General features: G+C 34.2%; 1 protein-coding gene across 5 annotated transcripts in view; it reads right to left on the bottom strand.

The window, feature by feature from the left end:
• The window catches only part of pcdh15a (protocadherin-related 15a), a 406,352-nt gene that overhangs the window by 28,722 nt on the left and 360,642 nt on the right, over positions 1–16,988 (bottom strand). For 3 of the 5 annotated variants that reach the window (XR_015504985.1, XR_015504984.1, XM_087277644.1), the window contains one exon: positions 14,933–15,082. Coding sequence is in view for 3 of the 5 variants with exons in the window: in XM_087277644.1 (XP_087133770.1) it covers positions 14,933–15,082 (150 nt within the window). In the remaining 2 variants the exon portion in view is untranslated. 5 annotated transcript variants of the gene reach the window in all.

Consider the following 16,988-nt stretch of genomic DNA (forward strand, 5'->3'; position numbering starts at 1 on the left):
TACAATCTGAGGCCCACTTTATATCGGATATCACTCAGCCAGTGGAGATCGCTGATTTTTAAAGAAAACAGACCTTAAACGCACTGATTTTGTAATGTCATACAGTTTACCGGAATCGCTTTACCCAGGTTACTGAAAAATTAAAAGTCCTTTAGTATACTCCCGCATATACCCTGTTGTGGACTTTTTCTTACCTTTTATCACATGCTTGGACATGTGAATGATTAATAACAAGATTGACTTTGATGCATTATTTTTTTCCCCTAATTTACTGTTGGTGGCTGTTTTTTGCCCTATTGACTTCCATTTAAACCACATTTGGTGGCGCATAAATACAGTCTTTGTTTTTGTTTACTCCATGTAGTTCCAAGAGCTGAGATGCATATTTTGATTTTCTCAGGCACAATAATAAGTGCGTAAAGGTCACTCTCACACACTCGGACACACACTTTAATTTGCTGTTATACTCCATATAATATCCAGAAATATGCTTTTTTTTTTTTTTTTTTGCACAGGCCTATCTAAAGGGTTAATGGTGCCAACTGACGATTATATAAGTGTGAATTGTACATCTTGTCATGGTTTTATAATAAAAAATGTGGTTAATATATAAGTCAATGGGGCAAAAACAGCCACCAACAGTAAATTAGGGAGAAAAAAAGGTAAATTAATCAAAAACAATGGATAAAAGGCAACGTTGTTTACCATGTGCAAGAATTTGATAAAAGATTTTTAAAAATACAGTTCACTTACTATTTATGTAAAAAAAAAATGTCATTTTGTGTGTTTTTGCACCAAATTAATGACATCATTTATGAATTTGGCAAATAAAGAGTTAAAATCCTGTAATTTTCTAAACACTTTGGTAGTTTTGATCAGGACTGAGCTTGATTAACAGATTTATGCAAAAAATAATTTTAAAAACATATCTGATGCATTTTAATTCAGTGGATGTTTTCATCCCGAACATAACAAAGGTTAGTACGGTTGCCCAGTGTATCTTTTTTTTTTTTTTTTTTAATCATTCTGCTAGCTGAAACACAGAAAAAAGTTATGGCCAAATTAAGACACAAAATCAACCCCAGAGTAGATGATAACATCCCCTACAGCACATAAGGGTTAAGCTAGTAGTGTTAGTTTATGATTTGTTAATACCATGATTTGTGACCAAAACTAGCTTTACCCTTGTAATGATTAAGCTGTTAATTTATTTATTTATTTTTTGCATGAAAAGACATTTAAAACCTATATATGAGCATTTTTTTGTGTTTAGAATTGTAGGGTTCAATGGGGCTAAAGGCTAAAGCACTATATAAGATACATTTTCTTCATATAGGGTTAGTTCATCCAAAAATGAAAAATGTGTCATTGATTACTCACAATCATGTTGTTCAATACTCTAAGTCATTCATTCATCTTCAGGACACAAATTAAGATATTTTGGATGAATTTAGAGAGCTCTCTGACCCGTCACAGGATTGTGAGATATTCAACGTCCAAAAAGGAATCAAAACACATGGTCAAAACACTCCATGTTACTTCAGTGGTTCAACTGTACTTATATGAAGCTCCAATAAGAATTTGTGAGACAAAAAAACTGTAAAAACTTTTTTTTTTTTACTCCAAAAAAGTAAAAAGTGCTCTCTTTGGAGGGTCAGAGATATTTCGAATTTCATATAAAATATCTTAATTTGTGTTCCAAAGAAGAACGAAGGTCTCAGAGGATTGGAATGACATGAGTGTGAGTATTTAATTACAGAATTTTCATTTCAGTTTTCATAGCTACACTCCCAGAAATAAAGGTACAAGAACTGTCACTGGGGTGGTACCTTTTCAGAAGGTATATGTTTGTACTTAAAGGGTCCATATTGGTACCTCAAAAGTATATATTAGTACCTAAACATTTTAAGAGGAACACTCTTGTACTTTTAAGTTATTAATATGTACCCTTGAGGTATTACTATAGACGTTTTAGGTACAAATGTTTACCTTTTGAAAAGGTACCAGTCCAGTGACAGCTCACGTACCTTTATTTCTGGGAGTGTTTGCATTTAAAGCATTGTTACTGAGTAGAAACAGCGATGATTAAAAAAATAATAAATTAATTAATTAATGAATAACTGCATTAAAAATAATCATTCAATAATCTAAATCGAGGTAAAGTGTTCAATTAATTGTGTTTTAGATTTTAGGCCATTTCGCTTAGCCTTAAAGTATCCCATTATTACCCTTCCTGTAAAACAAAAGCAGGTACTGCCGTGCTGTCTCTCAACACATCAACATCAGAGTCTCAGAAAATGTGAGAGGAATAATAAAGGATATTAAAGAGGAATTCATTCAATATTTTTTTTTATGGAACACATCATAATAAGATGAACAAAAGCATTCCTGGTGTGCCCAAAATCAAAATTGTGTCTCCAGCTATGAAGCGCAAATATCATATACTAGCACTCATAAACCAGTCTGAAATCCCTATCTGTTCACATAATCTTTGTTCAAACATCAATCAAGATGATCTGTGACAACAGCCAGTCTCAAAGTGAAGGACAAGAAGTCTATTTGTTTGCTTTGAGGACAGAATCATGGGGAAGCACAACAGCCGGAAAGAGAAGGCTTTATCTAGCTAAACTACTAACGCTTTAATCCACTACAGAGCCACACAAACACACATACTGTACAAATCTGTGCATTTCTGGTCATCGTCAATGAATAGCTGTTCTTTTTAAACACAAATAGATTCAACGTATTTCTTGAAATGCAGATCAAAAGGTAAGGGAAATCTGCTAGCAGCTGCACAGGGACTAGAATCTACAATCTGAACCGTGAGGGATTTTAAAACACACTGTTAGCAGAATGTAAGAAGACGACTGCGGGGAAATACAGCATATTTTATGTTACTCACTGTAGTCCAAGCCTGGAAAATACAGAGAGAAGATGAGAATGACTGAAATATGAAAAGAAAAATACATGTAGACAGGAAAGTGATGACAGTTGAACACAGAAAAGCCCTGTTCACATTTGGGATTAACATGCATTTTCGGGGTACAAATCAGAAACATTACTAGATTAAAAGCCGGCTGCACACTCAACATGTTTCACATATGTAAATGCTAAAGTTTTTTCATGTTATTTACATAAAGTAATATACACTGTATTTGGTATTTTTAGGGAAAAGCCCTGGAAGGTCATAAATAAATGCAATCCAGCTAAATAGTATCTAAATATGCTCTGAAATTGAAATGCATGTTAGTATCAGATGTAAAGAGGAATGAGATGTGAAAATGAGCAAGTTAAATAGAGAGAAAATACAACAGCTCATCCATTTAACCATTCAGTGGCCATGTAAATGGAATTTTTTATTGTGACATGATAAATAAATTAATATTTCAGTGGATTGGCAAAGTAAATGAGATACTGGTAACATTTTACCTCAAAATTAATAACAATTCTAAAAAAAAATGTCTGTATGTTTTAAACCATTAAGAAAAATGCTACTTGAAATGAATTTAAAAATAAGTAAATACCTGGGATAAAGCATTATGAGGGATAAAATACTTCCCATATTTAAATTAAAACTGCAATAATCAATGAATATAAATGCATTTTCTGGAATTCTGCAGATTTCATCAAGTCGAGACATTTTAGGACCATCAAGAATAACATTTTAGATTTATACTGGCTTAAACACAAAGGAGATTTTCTAATGGCCCGGTATTATCATGAGGGTTCGTGTAATTGTTTTTAGTTTTCTTTCCCTAAATAGAGAATTTAATTTAGGGGTTTTGCTGTACAAATGTCTAATGACTGTTGTGAATTGTATCTCTTTGCAACAAAAATAAGGTGTTATTGAGATTGCAAGTGAAATAATCAATGTTGGCCCCATTGTGTAGCTTTACAAATGTTAATTTCAAAATTAAGACCTGTTTAACATTATTTAAGACCTAAAACACAATATTTCAGTGAATTTAAGCCTTTTTTTAAGACCTAAAATTTTGTTTTTGAAATGTAAGAAATTTTTTACTTTTTAAGACCCCGCAGATACCCTGATTTTAGAAAACAATAACAAACAACAGTTAAAAAACACACCAAATTTACGAAGGTATGAACATGTTTGCATTAGATCAGAATAAATAACATTACAAGCTAATTAAAAACAATTTATAACTGTGCGTTTACACCGAAACCAGCGACAACAGCAAAGTAGCTGAAAGGAATTAATTTTCAGTGGGAGCCAGTGACGATAGATAAGCGATGAGGAGTGGTGAGGCGTGTCTTCACTGGTGTGGGCATCGAGTTGAAATCAAGTTAACTTTATGGTAATGAGTTATGGCGGCAATCAATTGGAATGTAGAAGTCCATCGCATGAGAGGATTCCAGAGAATACAGTCTGGAACACCAAGGGCTCTATTCTAATGATCTAGGCGCAAAGTCTAAAGCTCGTGGTGCAAATGCATTAAGGTTGTGTCCGAATCCACTTTTGCTATTTTAAGGACAGAAAAATATGATTTGCACTGTGGCACATGGTCTAACAAGGTTGTACTTATTCTCCTAATGAGATATGGGTGTGTTTTGAGCATAACGTGCATTAAACCAGAATCTCATCTTAAAATCCCATTTAAGAGTCATTTTGCATTGCGCCAGGGCACATTTGCCATTTACACGTCGGACTTTGTAAGTGGAAAAACTGAACGCTTCACTAGCGAGAAAAACAGACCATCTGCAGCATGAGGATGGAGAATGAGTCTCCTCCTTTTGACCTCTTTACTTTCTCTTTACTTTACTTTTTACTCTTTACTGCTTTACTTTTGTGGATAAGGAAACAGAATTGTACGCACTACACTGAAGACATACATTAGGCTACATGTTTAATTTTGTTTTGTAAGCACAAAGATTTGTTTCAAAACTATTTCTAAATTCAGTTCTAATTTCCAAAACATTTTATCTCCTCAAAATAGCAACGCGCCAACAATGCACCTTAACACAACTTCTTTCTAGATTCGAACACCCAGGAGTCCACAAATCGGCGCAAATGAATTTGCTATATAAACGACTTGGCACAAAATGGGAAAATTAGGGTTGCATTGGTCAGAAAACAGCAACATATAACGCCAAACACGTCTTGCACCTTATTGTGCCAGGTGTATGATAGAGACCCAGGAGTTTAGTTATTGCGGTCGCCGGATTTCCAATTATTTACGATGTTTTCTTACAGAGATATACATTAAAAAAAGTTACTGGCCAGTTACTAATGTGCATTAATGTCATTGGTAACTATATTGACAGTACAAAACAGTATTACTGCTTTAGAATATTTCACCCACACAACAACTTGATCTTTCATAGTTAAAAAATGTGATAAAAAGGGTGCAACATTTTCACACTAGAAAGCATGTTTTCTTTGACGCTCTGGCCACCTTCGGTGAGCACGTAGAGTAAAACCTTCTAAAACTAATTTCACAAAATATGATTTATATTTCACAAATATATGATATATATTTTGTTTAAAAAATGGGAACAAAAAAAAAATCTGTTTAAATATCAAATTAAGAAACAGTAATAAAATTGAATATTAAAATGGGTAAATGTTAAAATACAGTACTGTGTTACTGTTAAAATACAGTATATGTACTAGATGGCCTCATAAATATATACACGTGTGTGTTTACTACTTATTTTTTTTTCGTTTGAGGTAAAATGCTAATATTAAAACAAACATCATTCAATCAGTGAATCTGTCTTTCTCTCTGAGTGTTAAAGAGAGATTTAAAGACTATTTTGCAAGTCTGCTGACAAGCTACTATTTTTTTATTCATAGCCAACAAAAGAACAAACGCTTTGGCCAAACGCACAAGCAAACAAAGCCCGCCCTGATGTTGCTTTCTGTTGATGGTATTAAACTGCTGTTCAGGCCCACAGCCCAACAATCTCAGCATCTACACTAATGGATTCAATAGAAAACCCCGTCTTTTCCCCTGTCTATTTGTGTTAGCAACTGCATTTGTTTTGATTGCATTAAATCAAAAGCACTTTAAAAGGCTTTACCTGAGGGACGCAGATGCTGTGCTGTGGCCATAATCTTTTAATCTATTAACATTTCATTCCACTCACAACAGCCTTTAGCTTGGCAATGGACTCCTGCTGCACTAAACACATGTGTCCAGCAAGCACATCTCCAATCATTGATGTTATATTAAAGCCAAAAGCACAGCTAATTTAATATTAATAAAAAACATTCAGGATGTCAAAAAGGAACAGTATGTTGCTCTGGAGAATTAAACTAAAACACTAATTTATATTAAAAGTGAGGGAAATCTATAAAGGGATAGTTCACCTTAATTAAAGCGATAGATAAGCCAGAAAAAAAAAAAAAAACGGTCAACTTATTAAACCTGATTTGTATATTTAATTTAATTAAGCAGAACATTAGAGGTCCAATGAAATTAAAATAACGTTTTTTTAGATGTTAGTATGATAGCTTTTAAGGTACCTGTAAGCAAGTGTGGTCCAAAACACTGACAACATTCATGTTTAGAAGAAATACAACTGATATAAACATGTAAAGCTTGTAGTTCGTCACTTATACTTAAACGGATCAACATTTTTGTTCGTGTCACCTCATACTTAGTGTTGCCAGATGTAGCAGACTGAGTCCAGTGGTGTGTCTCGTTGGGAGATTACAACTGTTGTAAGCGTTTGTATGTGGAAGAAGTTTCTCATTGCTTTTCATTTGATGCACTTGAGCTCAACCACTCTCACTAGCAGAGCTGATATAAAAACAAAATGCTATTGGCTGCTTTTTTAAAAAGGAGAGGTGCTATACTATGTCCCACCCTTTCTTTTTGTTTTGGTTGAGATTTCTTTAAACATTAAATAAAAAAGGCAAATTTCAAAGCATTTAATGGGATTTTTAAAGAGAAAATGACATGGGCTTTTTAAATATTAAATTAATTAATTTAAATTAACATTAGGATAATGATGCTTGAATAAATGTTCAGTGCCTTGCACACTGTAAAAAAAATTTCTTCCTTAAATTTTTTAGTTGAATCAAACAAACTTAAATTAGTCAAACGAATAATATTTACACTTAATATGTAAAGTTTATATAGCTAAAGACCTGATTAATGTATTAAATAAAGTTTAAGTAAGATAAAAACTTTTGTTGTTGACATTTTTGTCATATAATTGTTTTACAGTGCATTAATTGTATAATATTGGCTCATAACATCTTAATGCTTTGTCAAAAGCCAATGGAATTAATTTCAACACAGGCTTATAGATACGTACCCCTGTATACATTTCAGGAGATCACATAAAATTTCCCAGAAGCTATGTCTATTTTGCCATTTTTGTTTTCGGAAATCCACCAGAGGCTGCTGTGTGTGCTTTTTGAGATCTCAAATTTCTCTCGCGAGTGCCATTCGCGCTTGTAGTTCTCGTAAATCCACCAATAATGTAAATTCCCCAGCGGCCGCTGTTGACCTACTAGCTAACTGACTGACTGACCGATTACTACACCAGCCCTCAAACCCAACCGATACTGTTTACAAAAGCACCGATTGACCCACCCAGCCACTTCCCTACACCCAACCGACAGTGTTTTCAAAAGCAATCCAGAAAAAGAAAAGCTCTTGCGGCGGCTGGATTTTCACCATGTTTGTTTTCACCATGATCTCACCATGTTTTCACCCTGTTATTTACTTGTTTATTTTATTTTATTAGTCTCTGTTTTTGTTTTACCGGCTTTTTGGAACCGTTCTTTTGCCAAACTCGAACCCCGTCAACTACAGAGGTATCCCATGCACGCTAATGTACACGGTGAGCTGCTAGACAAACTGGTAACAGTGGAAAAGCTGTCCAAACAGACGTAAGCAGTCAGCTACTAGCACGAAAATAAACAGAACCCATCGGTTAAGTCATACCGCCCCATAGCATTCATTTTAAAGAGGAAATGCAGCCATACATAGCTCTGGCTACATAATATGTGCTCTGCAGAAATGTATGCGGGGGTACATTTTCACAATGAGCCTGTGTTGATTAATTAAGGCTAAATATGTTTGTTTTTTCATTTGCATTTTATGAATCCCAAAGCTTTCATAGTTTCAGCTAAAAAAAATCTACATTAATAACACAATCTTTGGCAAACTACCCTTTTAATGTGAATTATTGATGTGATTCTGCAATTTACCTTAAACCAACATATAATCATAAGGCATTTGTATATTTCTATATACGCTTATACTTTTTTGCCAGAAGTTAGCTGTTGTTAAACAGTTGCACGAAGGCTTATATTACACAGTAATTTGTGACCGTTTTACACTTTATATTGAATGGACAGATCCTGAGGATTTACCCTGTAATTACACTGGTATCACAAGGTAAAACCTTCAAATGCAGCGTTAATTCTGTCATTCTTATTCGAATACAGTGTTCAGAGGTACATGGTATGCAAATAGGTGTGGAAGTGGGAAAACACCTGCGAGTACATATTGTTGTTACACAGTGCATTTATGCAATTCTTGTTACAGATGTGTACTTTTTTCGTGTTATTACCAATGTCCTGTTACACATTTGAAGTTACACATACTATTCAGTGTTTTGTTCCATGTGTGTAGTTACACCAGTATTGCACAAGTAAATACTATGTACCAGTGTGTGCATACACTGTGGTTACATACTACTTACACATCTAGTTACCATGTAAGTTCACAGGTATAAACGACACAATGTAATGTGGGACCAAATTTCATTTTGGAATGTCTGAGAGTGCATAAATTACCAGCATATTATTAATTTTTAGGTGAAATGACCCTTTAATATTCTGTCATTTTTTCAATGCCCTTGTCATTCCAAACCTGTATGACTGACTACCTTCAATGAAGCATGAAGGATATTCAGCAGAGTGTATAAAATGGAAAAGCTTCTTTATGAATATGTAATGATTGTGTGGGATAATCATTCAAACAATCCATTATATTAATAGGATTCATATCGATGCTATAACTGCATAAAGTGAACTGCATACTGTCGAGACTTACAAATTCAGTGCAAAACCAATGACTACATCTAATAATTTTGCAATTCCTTTCAAAATGATGCTTTAGGTGTGTGTGTGAATGAGAACTTCCACACTTCTGTGATATACTTCAATAAACTTTACTGCACTTTATATTTGCTCTGGATATTAAGCAAATATTTCCACATGGCGTTATATATTTTTGATGGAGAATTTGATTTAGTTAAAGTCGCCCACATGTTTGAGCTTTCTGACTTGTTTTGCATACACAGACAGCTCCATAAAATACTAGAGAAAAAGAAAACATCACAAAGCAGCATAAAACAGCTATACAAACTCACCAATGATGAATTTGAAACTGTATTTAATGATATTTTTCTTAACTGGTAGGTTGTGGTTCATAAGAGGGTTTGTTTGGAGTGTTTATGTGGTTCAAAACTTATTTTAGAAAAACATGCATGAAAGCTTGACCCAGTTCAAGTAAATAGTACCAGAAAAAAACTGTGGTCAGATAAGGTTGTCTGGCTATATGTCAGCATCATTTTTCTAATGTTACTTTCATAAAATATTATAAAATAAATGTCTCTCAACCTCAGAAAAACTAAACTTTTCTTATCTGTCAGTTCGCAGCTCATGCTCTTCAACTGTATGCGCAAAAGTGGGGACATTTGCTGGATATTACTTCAGAGTTATGCTGCTGATTAGTAAGTACCATAACTACTACTAGCTGGGGCTGATTTGCATAGAAGTATCATATTCAATAATAATCAGAAGCAGTTCCAATAGGATTCATTAAAAAGGTGGTATAATGTTATTTCATGCCTGCAGAGTTATTCACATTGTGAAAGATTTGGAATCATCCAAGTGGATGCTGCACACTGGTGGTGGTGTGGAGAGACCCCCCTCATGATTGTGAAGCGCTTTGGGTGTATGGCCATACACAATAAATGCGCTATAAAAATACACATTACATTACACATTACAATCTTGTGTTCAAGCATGGTCAGGTTTCATACAATTATTGGGATGTAACACAAGCAATTTGTTTTCTTTTTCATATATTGTACCTCTAGAACATTTTTTTGCTACTAGTTTTGTAAAAAAAAAAAAAAGATTGTGGTAAAATTGGCTGTTGATGCTAGCAATGTGGGGGCAGGCGCTGTGCTATTGCAGGATAGGCTTGAAGAAGTTGAGCATCCAGTGTGCTACTTTTCTCAAAAAAAATTCAAAAACATCTAAAAGCATACTGCACAATTGAAAAGGAATTTCTGGCGCTAGTTTTCAAGTGTTACTGCAGAGCCACTTGGGCAGAGCTGAGCTCCAGCAAGGGCCTGAGCTCAGCTCCTCCTTCCTTGCACTTCTTCTACAAGTGATGTCACTGGGGGTTGGGGTTATTGGTGGGTGTACGCATTAAAACAGCTTATAGGAGGAGGAGTTGGAGCTCAAGCTCCCCCTCAGCCCAAGTGGCTCTGCAGCGAGCAGTTTCTCCTAGTTTTGGCCCTTAACAACTTTGAAGTTTATATTGGATTTTTATCCTATCCGATTACTAGGCCCACACGGAATCTGCGCGCGCAGAATTACGCAGATTTTCCACAGATTTTCGCAGATTTTTAGCCCATCATTAATTCTGTTTATTTACTTGAGTAAATCTAAGTTTATTCAGTTTTTAAATTAAGTACAGAAATATTATTGACTAATATGAAAATGTTCATCTGATTTACTTCATCTGAAACTGATGTTCATCAGTTTGTAAAGTCATATTTTCTGTCTTTTAGTAGAGATATTATATGAGATACTTGCTTTGTTTACCAAATAAAGATAATCTAATTGGATTGGCATTTTAAACACTAAATAAAAGTTTAAAAAGATATTATTTTTTATTACACATATGATGGTTTTAGTTATGATACTCCCAAAATAATTCCGCAGAAATCCGCAGATTTTTACCAAAATTCTCTGCAGAAATAGCAAAAAATGTTCACAGATTCCATCTGGCCCTACCGATTACTGTCTACACTGATAACAACCCTCTCATCTTTATTCATGAAGCGCGTTATTTTAACCAACTTTTGATGAGATAGGCTTTGTTTGTCCAAGCTTTTAACTTGGAAATGAAACATGTTGCTGGTAAAGATAATGTGCTGGCCAATGCAATGTCACGTATTACCATACGGAGATGGGTGGTGTTTTATTTATGTATTTTTGTTTTGTTTACCAATCTCCATTTTTGGGGGTGGAGGTGTTGTGTGTGGCGTTCACTCCTGCCCTTAATTATTACTATAAATTGATCTTGTTTGTCTTTTTTCTCTTATTAGTTTTCTATTGGTTGATTTGGTGGCATCAGGCCTTTAAAACAGATGGAAGCGAACTTCTCGCAATCCCTCATTTCTCCACGCCACCACAGTTTGTGACAGCTTTATTGTTTATTGGGTGGGGGGGCTCCCCATCTCTTGTCATTTAGGATTTTTTTGCTGGTTATGTTATGTTAATAAATAATTTAGCTGGAGCACTTTGACCGTTGTTTATTTATGTTACGTTGTCTGTAGTTCTCAAGTCAAATTTGTATTAGGGACCATAACAGTAACTATAAGCAGGAATCATTTTATGGGTGCTTTTTGCTGAATATCACACGTGACTGGTGCGTGTGAGTGCAAATATCACCCCACAATAACGCCTGGCTGATAATGAGAAAGCTGATCTTGTTTAGTCATAGTTTATTTAACTCAATCACTTTTAAGTATTGTTGACTGCTTTTTGTAAGTTATTTACAGGCCTTGACTTTAGGTTTTTCATCACCAGCCACTGTGGCTAGTAATGCTAGTAAATGTCCAACATTACTAGCCATCTTGGCATTTTCACTAGCCACAATTTTGTTGGGAATGTTAAAAATGTATAAATTGTATAAATGTATAAATTTGACTTTGGTATCCCACAATTACTTGATTTAAATTATGTTATGTTCATATGGATCCTTGTTCATTTAACTTTTTTGTGTGTTGTGACCTTGCTCTGCAAATGTTTGTTGGAATGACAAATCTCTAAACTACAATTGTAACAACAAAAATTGTGATCTAAGTTGGCTAATGGCTGTTTTCAAGAAACGCATCCCTAATCAGTGCACTGACAACAGAATAATGGTACTGATTCAGGCGCAACCTTCCTCTTAAAATAATTAATTAAAAAACTAAAGACTTTTTTTTAGGTGGATGCAGTGCTGCTTTAAACATGGTATTGTGTTTTACATTTTTCAAAAATTGTAGGAAATGTTTTGGGGATTTTTTTTAGGAAATAAATATTATTGTGTCATAGCTTGGTGACTATAAACATTTGTTCCCCTGGCCAAGTCAGTTGAAAACCACTGCTTTTAAACGACCAGAATATGTGTATGTATACAAAGAATTAAAGTTGACAACTATTGCTCCATCAAAACAACGAATGGCATGAAATGGAAACTATACTTAGTAAGAAATTGCAGTAACACAATAAAATAATGGTCCATTAGTTAATGTATTTACTAAAATTAACAAACAATTAGTAATACATTTATTATGGTATTTATTCATCTCTGTTAATGTTAGTTAATATTATTTAAGTTAAATAGCGTAATTTCATGTTAACTCGGTAACATAAATGTTATAGTCAGTGGTGGAAAGAGTACTGAAAAATCATACTCAGGTAAAATTACCATTACTTGCCTGAAAATGTAGTGCAAGTAGAGTAAAAGTATCTGTTGTAAATATTACTCAGAGTATGAGTAAAAATTAGACCTTTTAAAAGAACTTAAGATTTGTGAGTATTACGCTGTAAAAAGCTGATGATTTACATGTAATTTGTGAACGTGAGTGTACACGAAGTATTCTGTAGTGCATCTACTGTAGTTATTACCCAGCAGGCACACAACGTCATTAGACACTGATATTAGGTTAAATTTGGTCGTGATGTCAGATTACCAAAATTCAATGTCTAGCCAGCATCTAAGGACAACATTATTTTGCTGTCCAATAACGACGTCAAATGACGTTGATATTTGGTTGATTTTAGGTTTTCAGAAAGTGACCGAAATCCAATGTCAAGTCAACATTTTTAACCAACGTCCTATTGACGTCAAATACTGACATTTATTCATCAGGTATGGCAACCAAAATCCTCGGATAGACGTCATAGTGGTAACAGCAACACAGCGTCAAGCTGTAACATCATTAGACGTTGATATTTGGTTTGTTTTAGGTTGGACATTGGAAATTGACGTCGGCCTGACGTTGAGTTCTGACGTCAACCCAATTTTCATTTCCAAACAAAATGCAACGTCCCTACGATGCTGGAGTACAACGCCGATCTGATGTCATGTTGACGTCTTGTGCCTGCTGGGTGTATATGGCCATTTCGGTCATCATACAGTAAACATCCGTCATCTTCTCATCAGTGACATGCAGCTAAACAGTCTCTGGGTCATTGTGTGTGACGATTTTGTACATCTTCTTGGACACTTTTAATGCTTTCAAACAGTTTGCTGCAATTATAAATCGCCCATGTTTTGAGGTAGTTCATTATGATGCGATTTATCTCAGGACTGATTTTTCTAATCCTCAGAGACAAGAAAAAAAATAAATAAAGTAGTGACTGCAGGTTGAAGAAAAGTAGTGGAGTAAAAGTACCAATACTGCACTAAAATGTACTTAAGAACACATTTTTAACTACTTGGTAAACTACAATTCCTGAGAAACTACTCAATTACAGTAGTTTGAGTATTTGTAATTTGTTACTTTACATCACTGGTTATGGTTAATGTTGAACTATGATTAAAAATTGCTTTATAAGATTATTCATTCCTAGTTAATGTTAGTAAATACATATATAACTAATGAACCATTATTCTAAAGTGTTACCACATTTCTAGTAAAATTAGCAAATAATTACAAAAAATTGGCACAAAAATTTAAAGTATATTTTGCTTGTCCAAGTAAGCTACACAGGTTGGGAATTGACCTTATTCTAAAATGTGGAAGTGCGCCTGTTTTCGCGATTGTCTTAGAACTTCCGATTCAGTCGCATATGGGAGAAATGACTAGGAATAACAAACGGCAGAAAATGGTCAAACTACTTGCTCAACAAACAAATGTTTGCATGACTACACAGACCAAGTAGCATAATATAATAAGAAAATATTAAATTGCAACATCAAGCAGCGTAACGAGCAGTTGTTAACGTCAAAAAATGAATGGAAGTGAATGTGACCGGAAGTCGCGAGACAAAAAGATTCAAATGGCAGCGCCCACTCGACAGCTGAAAATAAGGTGAATAGGCATGGGCCAGTATCAGATTCTGACTGTATGATAACCTCACGGTTTCACAGTATCATGGTATTGTGCTCACTGCTCTAAAATATATATTCTTTTTAACTGTCTGGATCAAAAACTAAAACTTTTTTCCACTTTGAACACAATATATTTCTTTAAAAAATATTTTTGAGCAGAAAACATGTCAGGCTTAATGATTCAAATAAATCATTGACTTCTTCTGTCTTCATTTGTTTTAAAAAACACAGATTTCTTTACAATTTAAAACCACATCTTTAAATATTTTTTTTCTGCTGAAGAAAAAAAAATGTAAATAAAAAAATCTTACACATACCTTAGGAAAGGTATTACAGAAAACTTGGCCAGTTTAAACCCTTGACTTTTCCAAACATTGATATACTGTACCTTGAAAAAGGTGATTGTACCATGCCTAGTTGGGAATGATGGCAGAGATTTATGACAGAAATACTGTTTTTGAGGTGAACCATTCTTCCACACATACGTCAACACACACACTTTCTCATTTTCTGTAAACATCTATGAGCGCACACACATTATGTTAATCACCTCTCTGCTGTCGTTTGTGAAGGTTGAAGGCATTATTTAGGACAGGTTGACTTACATGCCACCGTCTCCCAGCTCCTCGTACAAATTGGTCTGAGCGCCGCCACCGCCGACGACACCACCACCACCGCCACCACCACCTCCTGTTGATTTGCCCGCAGGAAGTGCCATCTGGATACGGGCAGTTTTGGCACATTCGGCCTGCCTCCTGTAAAAAGCACCCCCAAAAGAGTGAGTTTCCTTCCCTCAATAGTCTCATTTCAGCTCTATTATCGCAGGATATGAGGTCTGGATATGAGCGGAGACTCTCATTTGAACTGTTCCGGCACTTTTTATTCATGCGATGCAAAATATCATGGGTTATTCAACACCTTTCACACTGAGATGAGGTGTTTTATTAGAAGGGAAGCGGACCGGGCTCACTTTGTACTCTATGAGGTCATGAAACCAGTCATTTCGGGTTCATTTTCAAAGGCATCGCTATTGTGCTGGAATCAGAGAGAATGTGCCCTGCTCTTCATCTCAATTCATGCACTGGCCCTCGTACGCTCCTGTTTTAAAGGATTGAACTGAATAACGAGGGTATGAAAGCACAAGCTCTCTGGCAAATAATTCATCAAAAAGAAGAAGTTGAACTTACTCTTTGAATCTGAGCGCAGAGTCCACATGCAGCCACAGGAAGAGGAAGAGGAAGAGGAAAGGAGAATTAGTGGATGATTATGCGCAGGAACAATTCAACACATAGTAGAATAATACAGTACAACATCATTCAATACAATACAGCGTACCCAAAACTATTCTATAACACCAGGGGAGCGGTATTAAAAAGTATAATATAATATGAAAGAGACTGTGTCAGACATGTTTCAATCCTGATTTTGTACCTATTATTGCACTATTATTGATTTTATTATAATATACAGTTGATGTCAGAATAATTAGCACCCCTAATTTATTAGACTGCTTGTTTATTTTTCCCCTAATTTTTGTTTAACAGAGAGAAGCTTATTTTAACACATTATTAAACATAATAGTTTTAATAACTCATTTGTAATAACTGATTTATTTTATCTTTGCCATGATGACAGTAAATAATAATTCACTAGATATTTTTCAAGACACTTCTATACAGCTTAAAGTGACATTTAAAGGCTTAACTAGGTTAATTAGTTTAACTAGGCAGGTTGGGGTAATTAGGTAAGGTATTGTATAACGATGGTTTGTTCTGTAGACTATATAAAAAAAATAGCTTAAAAGAGCTAACAATTTTGTCCTTAAAATGGTGTTAAAAATTAAAAATGCTTTTATTCTAGCCGAAATAAAACAAACAAGACTTTCTCCAGAAGAAAAAATACTATCAGACATACTGTGAAAATGTCCTTGCTCTGTTAAACATCATTTGGCAAACATTTAAAAAAGAAAAAAAAAAATTCAAAGGGGGGCTAATAATTCTGACTTCAACTGTTTATTATAAAATATAACAACATAATGTCTGTAGTCCAGTAATAAATGAATAAAAACCTGACTTGTACAGTGCAAAAAAATACTTTTCTTGCTTAGACATTTTCTCATTTCTAGTTCAAATATCTACAAATTCTCAAATCAAGAACCATTTTTTTAGAAAAGTAATAAAATTGTGTTTTGTTTCGAGAAATAATGAATTAAAATTATTTTTCCCCATAAAGATACAAAAAATCTGCAATTACTGTTAGTAAAACAATTAGTTTTTTTTAAGGTCTGAAATAATATTATTTTAGATTATTTAAGATTAGACAGACAATTTAGCTTACTTTAGGGACAAACTCATTTTAAGTTATTATTTCTGGATACAAAACAATATTTTTTTAAATTTTAAGCAAGAAAAGCATTTGTTTCCGTGTATGTAAGATTTGTTGCCAAATTCAACATGATTTTTTTTTCTTAATATACTTTAATATTAATTGTAATAAAAGCTATTTAAATTTTTTTAAAACAACTTTTATGGTCAATAAAATATCTAGTTAAATATTATTCGTCAGGGCAAAGACAAAAAAAACGAGTATATTTGATTTAAAAATGTGCTGAAAAAAATGGCATCACTGTTAAACCGCACTTGAGATTTTCTACAGTAAGTA

Source organism: Danio rerio, chromosome 13, assembly GCF_052040795.2.
Source record: "Danio rerio strain M-AB ecotype USA chromosome 13, GRCz13ab, whole genome shotgun sequence".
Classification (NCBI taxonomy): domain Eukaryota; kingdom Metazoa; phylum Chordata; class Actinopteri; order Cypriniformes; family Danionidae; genus Danio; species Danio rerio.